At 38.5% G+C, this 19,830-nt stretch overlaps 1 protein-coding gene across 7 annotated transcripts; it reads right to left on the bottom strand.

Annotated features, from left to right (window-relative positions):
- Nucleotides 1-1,464: 1,464 nt before the first annotated feature.
- On the bottom strand, nucleotides 1,465-18,148 carry LOC125134217 (zinc finger protein 260). Of its 7 annotated transcripts, XM_047793241.1 has the most exons (5): nucleotides 17,866-18,148; nucleotides 14,793-15,004; nucleotides 5,661-7,177; nucleotides 4,967-5,097; nucleotides 2,188-2,320 (listed from the first exon to the last, which is right to left on the bottom strand). In XM_047793241.1, exons 3-4 carry the CDS (start codon nucleotides 6,715-6,717, stop codon nucleotides 5,003-5,005), a joined length of 1,152 nt encoding a protein of 383 aa, XP_047649197.1. In that variant the 5' UTR covers nucleotides 6,718-7,177; nucleotides 14,793-15,004; nucleotides 17,866-18,148; the 3' UTR covers nucleotides 2,188-2,320; nucleotides 4,967-5,002. The 7 variants fall into 7 exon arrangements, 5 of the variants coding, with proteins under 5 accessions (XP_047649195.1, XP_047649197.1, XP_047649192.1 ...); XM_047793239.1 differs by lacking the exon at nucleotides 4,967-5,097 and having other exon boundaries at nucleotides 1,465-2,320; nucleotides 17,866-18,147; XR_007136585.1 differs by lacking the exon at nucleotides 4,967-5,097 and having other exon boundaries at nucleotides 2,186-2,320; nucleotides 5,184-7,177.
- Nucleotides 18,149-19,830: the final 1,682 nt, after the last annotated feature.

Here is a 19,830-nt window from a genome sequence, read left to right as displayed (position 1 = left end):
TTCTGGTTTTCTTTTTGCTTTTTAGGCCACTTGTGGAATATGGAAGTTCCCAGGCTAGGGGTCAAATTGGAGCAATAGCTGCCAGCTTATGCCACAGCCACAGCAATGTGGGACCCAAGCCGCATCTGCAATCTACTCTGCCTATTTAAGACCAAGATCACTGCTGTCCTGGGGAGGGGTAGGGCAAGAGGAAACATACCATAAAACATGACTAACATTTTGAAGATGGCTTTTTTTTGATTGGGCATTCTCTTGTTTCTGCAAACTTTCAGCTGTTTTCCAGAGGTACTACAAAGTTGGTTCAGAAAGCTTCTGGTCTTTTTTGTTCTTCAGTTTCCGTGGGGCAACAATATCTTGGAGCCTGCTAGTTCAACATTTTGGTGATGTCACTTGTAGGGACTGTATTTTTCACATACTTCCTATTCCAACAATTCTTATTTTAAAGTGAAGAAACTGGGGCTTAGGAAGCTTTACTAATTGCCAAAAATCACAGATCTTGTTAATGGATTGTGATTACACTCTTCTAATGAAAAGTGACTTTATCTTATCATATATTAGGAGCTCACAGTAAGCATCTGATAAGATGGTTGCCTCATAGTTAACAGACTAGGGTAGAATTAAGCAGGAAAGGGACTGTCTCATCTTGGGCTACTATAACAAAATACCATAGACTGGGTGGCTTAAACCACAGACATTTATTTTTCACAGTTCTAGAGGCTGGGAAGTCCCAAGATCAAAGTGCTGGCAGATTTGGTGAAGGTCCATTTCCTGTTTTGTAGATAGCCGCTATTTCACTGAATGCTCACATAACCTTTTCTTGGTGCATACACATGGAGAATCTGTTCCTTATAAGGGCACTACTCCTATCATGAGTGTCCCACCCTAATGACCTAATCTAAACCTAATTAATCTCCCTAAGGTCCCATCTCCAAATACCATCACACTGGGTATTTGGGCTGCAACACATGGATTCTGGGGGTATCGTGGGGGATATACAGACATTTAGTCTAGGTTTTCCTTATTCACTGAACGAACCAAATCTTTTTTTTTTTTTTTTTTGCTGCACCCACAGCATGTGGAAGTTCCTGGGCCAGGGATCAATTGAACCCATACCACAGCTGTAATGAGAGCCAGAGCAGAGACAATGTTGGTTCCTAACCCACTGACCCACAAGGGAACTCCAAAATTTTCTTTAATAAGATGGTATTAAGCAGGAATGGGTGACAAATAACTTTGTTTAGAATACTCATGCTGAAGAACATGAATCACAATTTGAAAAAATGCAAAGGCATGCTGTGTTCTGGGATAGAAAGACAGTATCATAAATGTCACTTCTCCTATAATAAATGTATACATTTAATGCAAATCCAGTTAGAATACCAGTGGGATTTTGAATATGAGAAAACTATCTTCATTTATGAAGAAAATTAACTTAGATTACCAATAAAACTGAAAAACAGGAAGGGGTGGGGGACTTGTTTTATTATGTAGTATGAATCTACAAGGCTAACGTTAATATTATCAATTAATATGGTGTTAGTATAGGAATAGAAAAATAGATTAATGAAACAAGAGAATATAGAAATAAGGTCTTGGTATAAGTCAAAATATAAGGCAGCCTAAGTTGAATGAGGAAAAAGATCATACAGTTAAAGGATTACAAAAAGTTTCAGTTCAATCGGAAATGCATGGTTATCAGTAAAGGATTAAGAACAGGCTTTTCCCACTGATGTTTGGAAAGTTGACTTTAAACTTGCCTTTCTATCACAGTTTCCTTGAAGAAAATACCATTGTAATTCTCTCATTTGTAGCCTGTACCTGGATGTATATGCCAACTATGAATTGGCATGTAGACACTAACAGCCTGTGTAACTAAGGCATCACAAGTCTTGGGAAACCAGAGGCAGTGGATTATCATTCTTACAACCGAGTGTGCTCCATGTGATGGTGGTACACCAGGCAGATGCCCTGCTATGTTGTAAAATGTCATGAAGGAGAATGTTAATGTTTCCCAGTGGTGAGATGAACTACACCCATTGTGACCTTTTCTCCCCATGCAGTAGTGAGGCACTGGAAGCTGTAGTTGCTTGGGCAGTTGCATGACTGATGAACATGCTGTGAAGACGTTTTCTTGTCAGGACAATGATAATAATAAACCTAATGCTGGGTTAAAGCTTATTCTGTTCTCTCTGTTTTGATTGCCAGTTCAAATCTGTGATTGGTTCTGGTGGACATGCAGATGTCAGAGCTGTGTGACTGGTTGCTAAACTGGATGCTGGATTTTTTTTAACAAATTGTCCTTGTACAATTGGCAACCCATCTGGAAAAAAATAAAATGAACTCTCATATATCTCATTAAAAAATTAAATTCTAGGTGGATTAAATATTTACATATTGCAAAAAGGAGACAATAGACAACTTTCAAGAAAATCTAAGAAATACCATATAGAGTTTAGAGATTAAAATATCTTTATAACCAATCCATAAACTTCTTAATCTCTAATATGCAAAGAGGTCTTCAAAACTGATAAAAAGATAAATAATCCTAAAGGAAAATAGGCTAACATTATGAAGATTTACAAAGAAGAAAATCTAGAAGCAGGTGAGGTTTGTATCTATCAGACCCATCACACAAACACAAATTTTAGTATAATACCACCTATTGCAGGGCGAGAAGAAGCTTTTTGAAAATAACTGATAGCATCTGTTAAAATTTAAAAATAGCACATATGCTTTGATCTAGCAGTCTCTTGCCTAAAATCTATCCCCCAGAAACAAAAATACCTAAAATGTAAGGGCCAATTATAAGGGTGTCTACTATAGTATTGGTTTGCAGTAGCAAATAACTAGCAACAAGCTGAATTAGTAAACACATGGTTGAGTCAATTTATAGTACACAATATCACAATACTGTGTAGCAATTGCTTTTCTTACTCTGTCTATCATAATCATTCTTGTTGCTGGGCCTTGGCAATGGCCAACCATAGGTACCAAAAGTTAATACTAGTTTGGTCTGGATTCTGGTGACATCAAAGCTGCACTAGTACAAGGGCCTAACACTCAAGGAATATGAGAGAATGCTTAATGAGAAATGGAAGAAAAGAGAGGATAATTTAGATTCATGTAGATATACATATGTTATTTGGATATATTATCTCAGAAAATCAACCCCTGGCATTTACAATCTTATCTCAAGACCAACCTTTAAAAATGCTAATAACAAGCAGTGCAGTGCTATAGTTATATTAGCACAGTAATATTTTAAGTTTAAAATAAATTGATATATTTGAAAGTAGCCTAAAGTTTAAGTATTACATTCTCATTATTATCACTATTTAAAAAAAAACATTAACTGCTTTCTTATGTCAAGTTACTGTGGGAAAGAAATCAAATAAAAATCCTCAAAAAGATTTGCTTCAAATAAAATAATTCTGTTTAGGTCTGAGATCTCCCTTTCAGTAATATTTTCCCCAAAGAAAGAAAACAAGAGGTGGGGTGGCGGGGACTGTGTCTGGCTGATTAGAGAAAAAAATTAGTCTATGTGTTTAAAATTGAAGCTGAAATGCAGGAGATGATGTTTTACTCAGTGGCATATAAAAAAAATAAGGGTAACATCATTTCCTTATTTAAAAAAATGTCAAATTTTGGTTATATGGACTATGACAATTTCTGATGTTTCTGAAGAATTAACAAGTCTGTGCATGTATTATTAAACAATATGATCCTTAAATACATGTGATTCAATCACCTGTTGCAAAATCTTGCTTGTAACTTCTCAGTAGCGACCACACATAGATTAGTGATATGACATTTGAGAGAGTTAAGTTTAAATAACTGGATTTGTTAAGTTATAATCCCAACTGAAATTTTTATCTCATATATTTTTTTGACCACATCTGTGTCATGTGTAAATTCCTGGGCCAGGGATCAAATCTGCACCACAGCAGTCACTTGAGCTGTTGCAGTGATAATGCCAGACGCTTACCCTACACTACAAGAGAACTCTGATATTATATTTTATAGTGGAGATATCATTTTAGAAATATCTTCTGTAAAATATTAGCATCTAACTGGGAATGTTAAGTCCATTATAACCTGTGCTGCATGTAGCTTCCCTACTTCTATCTCTTTTTTAATCTTCAGAAGTTTAAAAGAAATAGCATAAGCAAGAGAATAAACCCAGAATTAACTAACATTTTGTTATATTTACTTGGAATCTTTCTTTTTAATGAGAGATAAAACTGAAGTATCCTTTCAACTCTCATGCTTGGCCCCATTTCCCGTCCACTGCCTTTCTTTCTAGAGACAACCACTTTTGGGAACTGAGTGTGTATCCTTCCAATCCATTCTTCAAAGCTTTACATAAAAAAGTTCATTTACAACCAATGCTTTAATACTAGTGTTGTTTAGTGTTGATTTGATTAAAATTTGCACAGGTGTGATAATTAAAATTCACACAGGTATGATTATAATATATTCATTACTTCATTTTTTTTCACTCTACGTGATTTTTCAGATTTTTTCTGTTAATACGTATAGATCTGTTAGACTTAACTGCTAGAGAATAATCTACAGTGTGACTATATCATATTTTATTCACCCCTTTCAAAAGTGACACACATTTGTTTCCAATTTTTTGCTAATGTAATTCATGCTGTAATGACCATAAAGGTATATGGCTCCCTGGATACATGTATCAGTTTCTTGGGTATATGTAAATATACTTGATATCAGTTTCTTGGGTATATGTAAATATACTCAAGAGTAAATATATTACAAGTATATATTCTAGAATTGATTTTAGAAATTCTTTCCTACCCCAAGATTTGAAAAAATTCTATAAAATTCTTATATTACCAAGTTTTGCTCTTTGCAGTCTAGTCTTCAATATTTTTGGATTTTATAAATTCTTTAGCAGATGAAAGCAACAAAGATCTAATATTTTTTCATATGAAAAGTCACTTACCCTCAGACCATTTTTTGAATCATCCAGATTTTCTGATCAACTTGTGATTACCACCTCTATCAACTGCCAATTCCCCATACAGACATGCATACTTTTCTGGATATAACAGTCACAATCTTTGTTTTCTATGACTGCACCAAGAGCAAATAATATTGATGATTATACATGTAGCAAAACAAATAACAAAAAAAACCCCAACAATTTTGTTTCTTAATACCTCTCATATCTTTGTCTGAATGCATCAGGTAGGCCTTCCAGAACCATGTTGATTAGTGTCGAACTGGATCTTTACTTTAGTGGGAATGTGCCTAAAAGTACACCATGAACAGCATGTTGTGGAGTTCTAGGGTATAGGCTTTCATGATACTATGATAGTTATTACATTCTCTGTATTTTAAGTTTTGAGTTGTTGCTTAAGGATTTTCCATGTTCATGTCACTTTACTGTAAAATGAATTTTGATTTACTGTTTAGTATGAATTCTCTTGAAAGTTTTCCTAAATTCAAGGCATTCATAGGGCTTTAATGAGTATGAATTCTCTGGTGTCTAATATGATGTGACTTCTGGCTAAAAGCTTTTCCACATTGATTACACTGATAAGGTTTTTCTCCAGTATGGATTCTCATATGCAGAGCAAGAGTTGAGAACTGAGAGAAGGCTTTCCCACATTCATTACAACCATAGGGCTTCTCACCTGTATGGCTTCTCATATGCACAGTAAGAGATGAGCTTTGACAGAAGGCTTTCCCACATATTTTACATTCATAAGGCTTATCACCCGTATGAATTCTCACATGTACAATAAGTGATGTGATTCGAGAGAAGGCTTTTCCACATTTATTACATTCATAGGGTTTCTCTCCTGTGTGAATATTGTGATGTTTAATGAGGTACTGCTTCTGCCTAAAGATTGTTCCACATTCATTACATTTATAGGGTTTCTCTCCAATATGAATTTTCTCATGCTCGGTGAGATTTGATTTGCCACTGAAGGCTTTCCCACATTCCTTACATATATATGGTTTTTCTCCTGTATGACTTCTCTGGTGTCTAATGAGGCTTGACTTCTGAATGAAAGCTTTCCCACACCCTTTACATTCATAAGGTTTCTCTCCAGTATGTATTCTTTGATGGATAATGAGGTTTTCCTTCTGGCTAAAGGCTTTTCCACACTCATTACATTTAAAGGGTTTCTTTCCACTATGTATATTCTGATGTTTAACAAGGTATTGCTTCTGGCTGAAGGCTCTTCCACACTGATTACATTCAAACGGTTTCTCTCCTGTATGAATTTTCTCATGCTCAGTGAGATATGATTTGCCACTGAAAGCTTTGCCACATTCCTTACATGCATAGGGTTTGTTTCCAATATGATTTGTCTGCTGTTTAATGAAACTTGGCATCTGAACAGAAGCTTTCCCACATTCATATGGTTTCTCTCCAGTATGATGTTTCTGATGAGAAAGCAAGTTTCCCTTCTGGGTAAAGGGTTTTCCACATTTATTACATTTATATGGTTTCTTTCCTGTATGACTTCTCAAATGTAGAGTAAGGGATGAGACTCGAGAGAATACTTTACCACATTCAGTACATTCATGTGATTTTTCTCCATTATGCATTTTCTTATGCTCTGTTATGTTTTGCTTCAGGCTAAATGTTTTTCCGCATTCATTACATTCGTAAGGTTTCTCCCCAGTTTGAATTTGATCACGCTGAAGGAGATCTGATTCAGGCTGAAGGCTTTCCAACATACTTATCACGCACAGATATTTTCTCCAACAAGAATTTCTTGGTATTTCTTGACATGTGACATGGATGGAAGCTTTTCCACATCCAATAAATTTATATGATTTCTCTTCAGTAGTAATTCTCAAGTATCTAACAAAATTGAATTTATGATGAAGGACTTTTTACACTGGTTAACAGATGATAACAAACTGGGATGAAATATAGCATCCTGATTATATTCTTAACAGTTCTTTTTTAGGCAGCTTTTTTCATATTTAAGGGTAAATTACGTTCTAAATTCTTTTAAACTGAGTCCCATATTTAGAGTAGTAGTCTTAAAGAATCAATGCCTGTGCTCAAAGGAAGTATTTTTCTGCTACCAAAGTTTTCTGAGTTTCTCCTTAGTTGTATTTTCACGGAAAAGGGTGAGACTTAACTCACAAGTCTTTCCTCTTGTGTCTTTATATATTTCCCAGGCCTTTTCTAAAAAAGAATACCAAAAAATCATCATTGAAAAGAATTACTATAAAATATTTAATGCTTGGCATGTGGTAAACATCCAATAAAGGAGCAATCATCATCATCATCATCAATACCACCAATACTTGCAAACTTTTCCACTGTTTTTAATAAAATTCCCAGGCTAGGGGTCTAATTGGAATTGCCACAGCAATGCCAGATGTGAGCCACATCTGTGACCATACTGCAGCTTACAGCAATGCTGGATCCTTAACCCACTGAATGAGATCAGGGATCTAACCCACATCCTCATGGATACTAGTTGGGTTCTTAATTTACTAAGCCACAACAGGAACTCCAGAAATGTGCAATTTTAAAACAGATTCTTTATTTAAAACCTAACCTACCAATATAAAAGAAATCTTAAATACAAATAACACCCATGGGTGTATGTAGCTTAAACTGCTTTTATTTTTATTTTTTTTTTGTCTTTTTGTCTTTTGTCTTGTTGTTGTTGTTGTTGTTGCTATTTCTTGGGCCGCTCCCATGGCATATGGAGGTTCCCAGGCCAGGGGTCAAATCGGAGCTGTAGCCACCGGCCTACGCCAGAGCCACAGCAACACAGGATCCGAGCCGCGTCTGCAACCTACACCACAGCTCACGGCAACGCCGGATCATCAACCCACTGAGCAAGGGCAGGGACCGAACCCGCAACCACATGGTTCCTATTCGGATTCGTTAACCACTGCGCCACGACGAGAACTCCTATTTAGTTTTTAAAATGAAAAATAGAATAGATATTTCACAAAATAAAACATGAATGGCCAATAATCATATTAAAAGAAGTTTATCTTAACCAGTAATTTGGCAAATGCATCTTAAAACCTAAATGAGATACATTACACACTCATTAAAATGGCTCAAGTTAAAAGGACTGCAATTCTAAATGTGAGAGTATAAAACAACAAATTTTGATTCATTGCTGGTGGAAATTCTACCCAGTAGTCCCACTCCTGGGCATTTATTCAAGAAAAATGAATAAATATGTTCACATAAAGACTGGTATGTGAATTTTCATAGTAGCATTATTCATAATAGCCAAAAAATGGAAATAAAGCCAAGTGTCTGTCAACTGGTGAATAGACAAGTTATGTCCATACTGTGTAATACTAACCAGCAACGAAAAGGAACTAAATATTAATAGATATAACATGAATCTCAAAAAATAAAGCTAAATCAAAGAAATCAAATGCAAAAGATTACATGCCTTATGATTACATATATACGAAATTTTAGAAAAGATAAAGCTATAGTGACATAAAGCAAATTATTGGTCACTAGGGATGGAGAGGATGTAGTTCAACTGCAAAATGGCACAAGGGACTGCTGAATAAAATGTTCTACATGTGAATTTTGGTTATATGGCTCTAAATTGCCAAAATTTATCAAATAATATACTCTAAGGGGGTGACTTATTTGTGTAAATTATACCTCAATAAAGCTGAAAATGTAAATCTTCCCAAACCGAAGCTCCACAACAATCACAAATTTTTAAATAATTTTATTTGCGCTTAAGACTGCAGACAAAAAGGATAAAAAACTGGTCTTTCACTTAATGAGCTTCAATGTATGTCTTAGACATCAAAGTGAAAAGTACAAATATAATATATACTTAAGATCCAAGGTGCTCTGGAAGCTACAATATGGGATGGAGATACAGAGATTAGAGAGATTGGGCTAGAAGTGATAGAGACAGTTTAATAAAAATGAAGTTTAAAGCTCAGTAATGGATGGGACTTTGATAGATGGATCACTGCACAATCAAAGGCAAAGATGCAAAGAATTTCATACCATGAAGGGGGAGGTAAGAAGGGTGCAACCATTACTATTTAAAGCTGGAACAATAATAAAAATAAACCAACTATGTGGTAAAGAGGGAGACTGAAATGTGTAAAATATACATCACCCCAGTAAAAGTAGTAGATAGTAAATAGATATTGTCTGTGGAAATCAAGTATGAAGACTTAGAAAATTATGAATATAAAGGCAACCACAAGAAAGAAAAAAATATAAACTTTCTAAATTTTCTGAAAAAAATATTCAAAACAAAGCAATCAAAGAGCCTATAACAAAAGATAGAAATGGTAAAAGATGAAGCAGAATTTAAAACAGTATATAATATTGGAGTTCCCTTCGTGTCGCAGCTAAAAGCGAATCTAACTAGGAATCATGAGGTTGTGGGTTCGATCCCTGGCCTTGCTCAGTGGGTTAAGGATCCGGCATTGCTTTGGCTCTGGCGAAAGCCGGGAGCAACAGCTCTGATTAGACTCCTACCCTGGGAACCTCCATATGCTTCAGGTGCAGCCCTAAAAGGACAAAAGTCAAAAACAAACAAAAAAACCAGTATATAATATTAAAGAATCAATACCAACCCTATTGTTCCTGTCAATAAATGCAACTAGAATAAAAATGACTATTGAAAGAACTACGATAGGCTCATACAGAAATTTCTTAGGCCTCAACCCAGACCTCCTGAATCAGAAAACCTGTGGATAGAGCCCAGCAATCTGTACTTAACAACCCTTCCAGATGATTTTGATGCATGCTAAAGTCCAACAATTGATACAGCAAAACTCAACTAAACTGTATATAAGAAATGCATCTAAAAGAAATTATCAGAAATGCTGGAAATAAAGACTAAAGATAAAGAAGATAATCATGAACATATAAACTACAGAAATCCAAGCTATAAAAACACATTAACTGGCGTTTCCGTCATGGCTCAGTGGTTAACGAATCAGACTAGGAACCATGAGGTTGCCGATTCGATCCCTGGCCTCGATCAGTGGGTTAAGGATCTGGCATTGCCATGAGCTGTGGTGTAGATTGCAGACACGGCTCGGATCCCATGTTGCTGTGGCTCTGGCGTAGGCCAGTAGCTATGGCTCCAATTTGACCCCTAGCCTGGGAATCTCCATATGCCCCTGGAGTGGCCCTAGAGAAAAGGCAAAAAGACAAAAACAAAACCAAAACCAAAACCTTTCACTTGTAAATTATCAAATCTACTGGCTTAAACACTCTTTGATCAAAACAAAGAGGAAATTAAAATAAACTGCCTAATATTCATAAATATTATTCAGAACACAATGTATATTAAAACCCATAGAACACATGTGGAAAATGCTTGGAGAAGTTTTAGCATAAATGTTTACGTTACCTTTGTCTTTTTTTTTTAGGGCTGCGCCTGACACATATGGAGGTTCCCAGGCTAGGGGTCGAATTGGAGCTACAGTTGCTGGCCTACGCCACAGCCACAGCAACATTAAATCTGAGCCATGTCTGCGACCTACACCACAGCTCAAAGCAATGCTGGATCCTTAACCCACTGAGTGGGGCCAGGGATTGAACCCTCATCCTCATGGATGCTAGTCAGGTTCTCTAACCACTGAGCCATGAGGGGAAGTCCTATTTACATTATTTTTAAGAGAAATTATATTAAACATTCAAACCAGGGAATTAAAGAAGAAGAAACAGAAGAAAAATAGAAAAATTAGTAAGGTAAGTAATTACTGCAAACAAAAATAGAAGTAATAATGGATTCATGAGTTGGTTCTTAGGGAAAAATTGAAAAGGAATAAAAGCAAAATTACAAATATAAAAAATGGTTATTTGGAAATAATCATAGATAAAAAGTAAATACTATAGAGACTATTTTGCTCAACTCTATGCAAATAACTTTGAAAACCTAGCAAATATAAACTATGAAAACTCAGACCAGGAAAGACAGAAAATCTAAACACAAAAAAATCAGACAGGAGTTCCCGTTATGGTGCAGCAGAAACGAATTCGACCAGGATCCATGAGGTTGCGGGTTTGATCCCTGGCCTTGCTCAGTGGGTTAAAGATCCAGCATTGCCATGAGCTGTGGTGTAGGTCGCAGACACGGCTCAGTCTGGTGTTGCTGTTGCTGTGGCCGTCAGCAACAGCTCTGATTAGACCCTTAGCCTGGGACCTCCATATGCAGGTGCGGCCCTAAAAAAAAAGACAAAAAAGACAAAGAAAAGCCCAGACAATTGTTCAGACATTTTATCACCTCAAAGTCCAAGGTACATGTGGCTTAATATGTTAATTTTACTAAACTTTTAACAAATTATAATAATACTATTTATTTAAAATTTACTTTTTTTTTTTTTTTTTTAGGGCTGCACCTGCAGCATATGGAAGCTCCTAGGCTAGGGTTGAAATGGAGCTGCAGGTGCCAGTTTACTCCACAGCCACAGCAATACCAGATCCCAGCTACAACTTCAGCCTACACTGCAGCTTGTGGCAATGCCAGATACTTAACCCACTGAGCAAGGCCAGGGGTCGAACCTGCATCCTCATGGATTCTGCTTGGGTTCTTAACCTGCTGAGCCACAAAAGTAGGTGTGAGAGTTTGTGATTAATAGATACAAACTATTACCTACAGAACGGATAAACAACAAAGTTCTGCTGTATAGCACCAGGAACTATTCAATATTCTGAGGTGAGTCATAATGGAAAGGAGTATAAAAGAGAATACACACACACACACATACATATATATAAAACTTAGTCACTTTTCTGTACAGCAGAAATTAACACAACATTGTAAATCAACTCATGCTTTGATTTTTAAAAATTTGCAAAAGTATGATGCACAACAGATCAGGACTAAGTGCTATATTAAAAACCCAAAAGAAACCACAGAAATTATATCTCCTTGGTAATTAAAGCCCCTTGTATTTTTATACGGATTATATCAACATCCTTCACACATACTTAATAGAACTGAATTTTTTACAATGGAAAATGACAGTCTTGAACTGAACTAGGCAACAATTTATCTGAATACCAGGCCAAACGGTCCTTTTAATAATATCTATCTTGTGGTTTAAAAATGTTTTCAAAATATAAGTCAAAATGCTCTAATGCCAAGCAGACTAACTTTATGCTATAATAACTGAGATAAACACTTGCAAAAGAGATCCTATGGTTTACAAAGCCTAAAATATTTACTATCTGTACCTTTCTTGGAAAAATTTACTGACCTCCTACCCTAGAATGGTGGTTCTTCCCTCCTCTACATGGCTGATACTAGGATGCATTGTTGATCCAGCTTCCACCACATCCAAATGATAAACAGACAACCTGGAGGAAATCTGGATCTTAAAGTACCACAAAGACCAAAGCTACCACACAAATCTTGACTACTCACCACATAACTGTTATGTGGCCAAGAATTCAATTGCAGAGTTCCTGTTGTGGCTTAGCAGGTTAAGAACCCGACATGGTGTTTGTGAGGATAGGGGTCCGATCCCTGGCCTCACTCGGTGGGTTAAAAGATCTTGCATTGCTGCAAGCTGCAGCGTAGGTTGTAAATGTGGTTCAGATCTGGTGTTGCCATGACTGTGGCATAGGCTGGCAGCTGCAGCTCCAATTAGACTCCTAGCCTGGGAACTTACATACGCCACAGGTAAAGCCATTAAAAAAAAAAAAAGAGAGAGAAAAGAAATCAGTTCCTATATTCCTTAAGCCAGCACTATTTTGGGGTTTATTATGGTCACTTAGTTTTACCATGACTGATAACACTTTTTAATCCTTTACATATCATATATCTGCAGACACCAAGTCTACTCAGGCATTACAGTATGCAAGTGGTTTCAGACCATAAGAAAATGAATGGACAAGAAGATGAATCAACTCGTGACAAAAACATAATAGGGTACAGTCTGCCAGCCTCTGTTCTTAACAGGTCACCATTTACACAGAACACATTCAAGAATTTGTTTAACACTTGAGCATTCTGATAGATGTTACAGCTTTTCTCCACACAGCAACCACAGGAATCTCGTCACAGTCAAATCATGTCAGTGCTCTGCCTGAAAGTCTCCGTGTGTACTATAAAAACACTTAGAAACATACAATGTTAATACTGGTTTCTTCTGGGGAGCAGAAATGGAATACTAATGACCAGGAATGAGGAGATATACCTATTGTTTTAATTTCTATCAATTAGAAGTATTGGATTTTAAAAATAATAGTACTCCATTCGCAGCAACATGGATAGAACTAGAGACTCATACTAAGTGAAGTAATTCAGAAAGAGGCAAATACTGTATGATATCACTTATATCTGGAATCTAATATATGGCACAAGTGAACCTTTCCACAGAAAAGAAAAGCATGGACTCGGAGAACAGACTGGTGGTTGCCAAGGTGGGGGGGGGAGTGGGATGGATTGGGAATCTGGGGTTAATAGATGCAAACCATAGCCTTTGGAATGGATAAGCAATGAGATCCTGCTGTATAGCCCAGGGAACCATATCTAGTCACTTATGATGGAGCATGAGAATGTGAGAAAAAGAATGTATATGTGTATGTGTGACTGGGTCACCTTGCTGTACAGCAGAAAACTGACAGAACATTGTAAACCAGCTATGATGGAAAAAATAAAAGTCATTAAAAATAATAAAAAAATAAAAATAACAGTACTATTTCTCTTTAAAAAAAGTAAAAGGGAGGTGAACTGGACATTAAAAAGAGTTATACTACGGTAGTTGGAGGTGAGAAGACAATATGAAATAAGAGGGTAAAATTCAAATCTGAGATATATAACAACAGAAGGAGGGAGAAATGATAGTTAAATTTTATTTATTTATTTTTTGTCTTTTTAGGGCTACACCTGTGGTATATGGAGGTTCCCAGGCGAGGGGTTGAATTAGAGCTGTAGCTGCTGGCCTATGTCCACAGCCACAGCAATGCCAGGTCTAAGCCACATTTGCAACCTACACCACAGCTCACGGCAACGCCGGATCCTTAACCTACCGAGGTGAGGCCAGGGATCGAACCTGTGTCCTCATGGATGCAAGTCAGATCCGTTTCCACTGAGCCACAATGGGAAATCTGATAGTTAAGTTTTAAAGAAAATAATCTACATGCTACTTTTTGAAAGATTATAGATCTATAATCCTTGATAAAGACTGAATGCTTAAGGAAAGGAGTCTAGGTGTATAGGGAGAAGTGAAAAATGGAAAATGTTAGCGGGGGAAGATGTATAAAACTTATGCTGTGAAAGTCATAAAATTGAGACTACAAATGAGGTAGAGAGGCTTGCAGCCAGAACAGAGGTTAGAGGACCCACCAGTCCTCCAGAATCTGAGAAAAGAAAAGCATCAATCCAGGCAGAGTATTTGAAAATGTTATTTAGGTTTCTAAAGAATTCCCACCAATTTTCACTTCACAAGATAAAGGCTGATAAGAAAATCTCCTCAAAAAAAAACTGCAGATGGAGTTCTTGTCATGGCTCAGTGGAAATGAATCTGACTAGTATCCATGAGGACGCAGGTTCAATCCCTGGCCTTGATAAGTGGGTTAAGGATCTGGCGTTGGGTGAGCTGTGGCATAGGCTGCAGATGCAGCTTGGATTTGGCATTGCTGTGGCTGTGGCTTAGGCCAGTGGCTACAGATCTGACTCGACCCCTAGCCTGGGAACCTCCATATGCCAAGAGTGTGGCCTTAAAAAGACCAAAAAAAAAAAAAAAGCAGATGTTGCAGACTCACTGAATAATTATAATGAACCTTTATCCCATTCATACCTGCTACGTTCTTTCTTACTTACCTGGAGAACACCTCCTTTACATTTTTCCTCAATCATCCATTGCTCTTCTTGTTTGATCTGGTGACTTTAAAATTTGAAATACTGACATGGGGCTTGGGTGTTACTGTTGAAGGTCAAAGCAGCATCCCAGAATTCAGGCTGAGCCCTTAGGACCCTCAAAGGACATGAATGATAAAAAAAAGCATAGCTATGAGGATGCACAAGTAACTGGCCTGTGAAAAAGAACAAAGTAGAGATGATCCTTTGGCTTAGAAGCTGGAGCACATACATAAATGTGAGCACAAGGAAAAAACGAGTATTCGTAATTTGCATCTTAGGCCAAACCCATTATGCCATTTAAAGACTCCACACATTTCAAAATACGAGAAAGAGAAGGAACCATATTTTCAGAATTTAGGTTATACAGAGACACTATAAAACTGAGTTGCTAGTTAGGTAAAATCACAACCTGTACAGGTATCTTTGAGCAGGTGTCACTTGTAGCCCTGCTCCTGATTTTTTTCTTTTCATTTCTTTTTTTTTTTTTTTTATAGCCACACTTGTGGCTCAGGGAAGTTTCCATGCTAGGGGTCAAATCTGAGCTGCGGCTGCTGGTCTACACTGCAGCCACAGCAATGCCAGGTGCAAAATGCATCTGTGACCTATGCCACAGCTTGCAGCACTGACAGATACTTAACCCACTGAGCAAGGCCAGGGATCAAACCTGCATCCTCACGGAGACTACATCAGGTCCTTAACCCAGTGAGCCACAATGTGGCTCCCGTGCTCATAACTGAACAGTCCAGTCACAGTTTTGAATATTATTTCCTCCCACAACCCTTTTCACATAAATGTGGAGTCACCAGCACTGAGTGATATGGATAAAATGTAAAGGAAATTACTCTGGAATTATTCATGGCCCAGAGTTCTTAAAGGTTTTAGAAGCCTAATATTTTACCTAGGTGATGTTACTCTAGGAGAAATTAAATATTTTAAGTGTCCTGTAATTATATGATCATTCAATTCATTGGTTCCGCAAATATATTTATCACTTATTATATACTGACGAGACCATGGTCTCCAATTTGTAATGGGGTGTGACAGATAAAAGGGGTCAAACTTTCTTAGAAGCTCTTCCTTTATTCCAATGTAGAAATGCTTAGAATATGGTCAGATAGTGCTATGAATTGATGAAAACAATACAGAAGGGGAAAAGGATGGAGGCAAACTACAGGAGGAAAGAGGTAAAAGTGTGACATAAGGAGTCTGAAGTGACTATGCATCCTCCTGATGGAGCTGTACATTATTAGGCAGCTGGATATATGGATGAGGTGTTCAGAAAAGCCTCAATAGGGGTGGTCATTTGTTATTGCTGTGTCAGCTGAAGCCATAGCAGTGGAATTTTGTTACTCATAGAGTTGTTAGAGGTGAAAAAAAAAATGATCAAAGTCAGAAACTTAGGAATACTAATATATAGGGACAAGCAGAAACATAAGTCACTAATGGAGGGCTTGGGGGGAGTTGTTCCTTGGTTTTGATTGAAATTATAAAAATGAGAATAGTATCATGGAAGTCATGGAGACATTACAAACTAAGGCAATGATAAACATATGAAAAGGAATGAACATAGAAATCTATCTAATTCCTCTATCCCAGTTAAAAATGGAAATGTACAAAACGGAAGCAAAAATGCGCTTCTTGGAGTTCTCCTGTGGTGCAGCGGGTTAAGGATCTGGCATTATCACTGAAGTAGGTTGAGTTGCTACTGTGGCATTGGTTCAACCCCTGACCCAGGAACTTCCATGGCTGCCCCAGATGCAGCCAAAAACACCCTAAAATGTGATTCTTATCCCTGCCCTAGCTGCTGCAGCCCCCCACAACTGTTTTTATTTTCTCTGTAAACTTCAGAAGTTTCTTCATGCAGTTACAAATATACATTTTTAATCCCCACTTACTAAAAAAAAAGTGTATTACACCAAACACTTTACTTTCTTCGTGTAACAAAATACATTGCAGACTTTTAAAATCTAACATATGACATATATTTCCTTTCGCTTGTCTTTTAGCTCCTTCATTAACATTTAAAAATAATCTTCATATAAGTTTTATACATTTGCTCTTTATCCCTAGGTGTTTTATCTGATTTGTTGCTATGCAAATAAAGTAGTCTTCTTGATAACTCTTACTGATTACTTTCAGTATTTATCAAAGCTATTATGTCTATACATGAATTTCTATACTGATACTTTTTCACTTTATTGAAAACTATTTTGTGTTATACCGAAAGAAATTGTAGATAGGGAAAATAAAAATTCGTTTCAGGCTATTTGGTTTGGGGAAAGCCTGGCCCAATTAGTGTGACTGCCATGATTCTTGACAAACTAGGGAGTCTTAAGTCGGTTACTTGATTTCTCCACCAAAGACTGGACAACTTGCTTCCCTTCTGTGCTGTCTGCACTAGTACAAACTACCTCGCCTAAAGCTATTCCTTAGTCCAGGAATTCTCAATGCAGCCTCACCAAAATGCCTCCAAAGAATTAAGAAAAGTCAATACCTAGGTGTAGTTTAGACATCCATTAATAAGTTTTCCGGAAATCTTTCCCCTTAAATTTTTTTTAAATGATGATATTGTTTTCTACTCCACAATGAGTCTTTTATATAAAAATCGCTTTAAAAATTACTTATCCGCACAATTGTTTAACCTTCTCCCTTTCTCACCTTTCACAGAAACAGATGCTCCAGAAAGATGCATCCTTATTACCATTATTTTAAAAAAGTGAGGTTTAGATACTACCCCACTAAGCTCACAATGCCACCCACTAACTTGGAACTACACAAGTTGCAACTCTACAACTGTCACACCCTTGGTCGCCCACACGCGAACCCGCCCCAGTTTCCTTCTGTACCCCTGCCCCCATCCACATGAGCTTTGAACAATGCACGTCACAGAAGGCGATTCTTCCCGTTCAATTTTCCCAGCCCAGTCGTAGGCTCCGCGAAACCTCTCCTATAAACCCCGCTGACTGGATTGTAAGCCCAGAAACCTAGATCCCGCACCCAGATCTGATCGCCGCAGAACCAAAAACAAACTCACCAGCAGACAAAGACGACGATGGCGAGCCAGAAAGCTTGCGCCTGCGCACTCCTTGGGCTGGGTAGCACTCCCAGAGGTCTCCTGGGCTTCAACAAGCCCCGGCTCACTACCCTGCGGAGTCTGATGATGTTGGTCGGTCGCCCACTTTGGTGACTGTGGACTACATTTCCCAGAAGTTTCAGTGATTCCAATCGGTTTTCGCGCTTTCTCAACTCCACCCTAGCTTTGGGACTGTCTCCCTTGTCGGGGGACAAGTGTCTCTAGGCTGAGCCTCAGGACTTAGGTAAATAACATTCTACCTGTGTTAGGTCTACTTCTGGGAGAGGGCAGTGATATGCCTCGGGTTATATACAGTAAGCTCACTTTAAGCACGCTGGGGTGATTCCCACTAGAAGCCACAGTGCAAGGGTATGCCAGGAGCGCCAAGCTCCAGGGCGCGTTTGAGGTTGGGGGCGAGCAGGGGTGAAGAATGGAGTGGTTGGGCGGATCTCTTTGGCCGGGTTCACCCCCGGCGCCATCTTGTCCCTCGCGAGTGCGGCGCTCAACTACATTTCCCAGAGGGCGCCGCGGTCTCCGGCGGCGGCTCTGAGCGGAGCTCTTCGGCAGCCTGGCCTTAGTCTCGAGTGGTTGAGCCCGGCCGCTGATACCCTGCTCGGGAGATTGGAGGTGAAACGTCTGTCTCGCGGAACCCGGATCAAGACTTGAGTTTTAAGTCTATTCAGGCGGAATGGGCGGGTTTGGGGAGGGGAGTGTCGGTTATGAAGTTGTGTGTGACTCTGTGCTTCAGTGATGTGTCTTTTTTTTGTGACTGTGTGTGATACCGTGTTTATATATGTGAGGAGTTTTACGTAGCGACTCGCCGTGGTATGTGTGTCCCTGTGGTAGGTGTGGTAGGTGTGTGAATTTTTTCTAAGTGACCATGTGTTCCTCTTTGTGTGCAGGCATAAGGAGTTTTGTGATTGCGCTTCTGTGACTGCGTCCCGACGGAAATTGTGTGGCACTGTGCGGAGGGAAGAATTTATGACTGAGGTTGTTACCTTTGTATCTAGCGGTAGATATGTGACTGTGCAGCACTGGATGCGTAAATTTGAGGGTCGGCACTGTGTGTCACGTATAGTCATATGTGAGAAACAGGATGGCTCTTCCCCTTAGCAGTAAAGACCTTGAATATGATATTGAGGTTAAAGTGGAAGCCTAGATCTTCTCTGTTAGCCTTCCTCTTTTGGGGGCGGGAGGGCAAGGGAGTAAGGTGACTTTATCATTTGGACCCCAAGAAAGGTTCGGGAGTTCCCTTCGTGGCGCAACAGAAACGAATCCGACTAGGAACCATGAGGTTGCGGTTCGATCCCTGGCCTCGCTCAGTGGGTTAAGGATCCGGCGTTGCGGTGAGCTGTGATGTGGGTCGTAGGCTGGCAGCTGTAGCTCCGATTGGACCCCTAGCCTAGAAACCGCCGGTTGCCGCGGGTGCGCCCTTAAAAAAAAAAAAAAAAAAAAAGTTCGTTGTCTTCTTGCCCATCTCGGTCTATTAGCGGCTCATTGGGTCTGTCCCTTGTAGTGCGGAGCCAATAAACACACCACGTGCTTTCGATTGAAGCAGAAGCATGTATTACTTGTGACAAGTAAGGAGACAGGGAGATAGCTCTCAAAGCACTGTCTCTCCAGAGCTGGATGGAGAAGTTTTAAACCCGGGGTGGGGGTGAGGGGCAATGCATAGTCTTGAAAAGGCAGGCATATTAAAGAGGCGAAGGTTACTCTAGGTTGCCAAAATCTGCAAGCAACCATGTGTTTTGGTTGTTTTTTCCCACTAATTTTTTGAAACATGTGGTGTTTGGAACTTTATGCAATTTAATGGTTTCTGCAAAAACAAGCACACTTTGGTTTAACCCCATTTTTTACCTACTGCTGTCTAGCTAACATAGTCCTCTTCCAAGAGAAATCTCAGAGGAGGAGAAAATAATAGCTGTG

Source organism: Phacochoerus africanus, chromosome 8 (genome assembly GCF_016906955.1).
Source record: "Phacochoerus africanus isolate WHEZ1 chromosome 8, ROS_Pafr_v1, whole genome shotgun sequence".
Classification (NCBI taxonomy): Eukaryota; Metazoa; Chordata; class Mammalia; order Artiodactyla; family Suidae; genus Phacochoerus; species Phacochoerus africanus.
The sequence above is the reverse complement of the archived record's forward strand: the minus strand, read 5'-3'. Positions and strand labels throughout refer to the sequence as shown.

Bases quoted from the DNA above. Each gene is read 5' to 3' on its own strand.
- LOC125134217 (XM_047793236.1), bottom strand. From the start codon at position 6,717: ATGTTGGAAAGCCTTCAGCCTGAATCAGATCTCCTTCAGCGTGATCAA.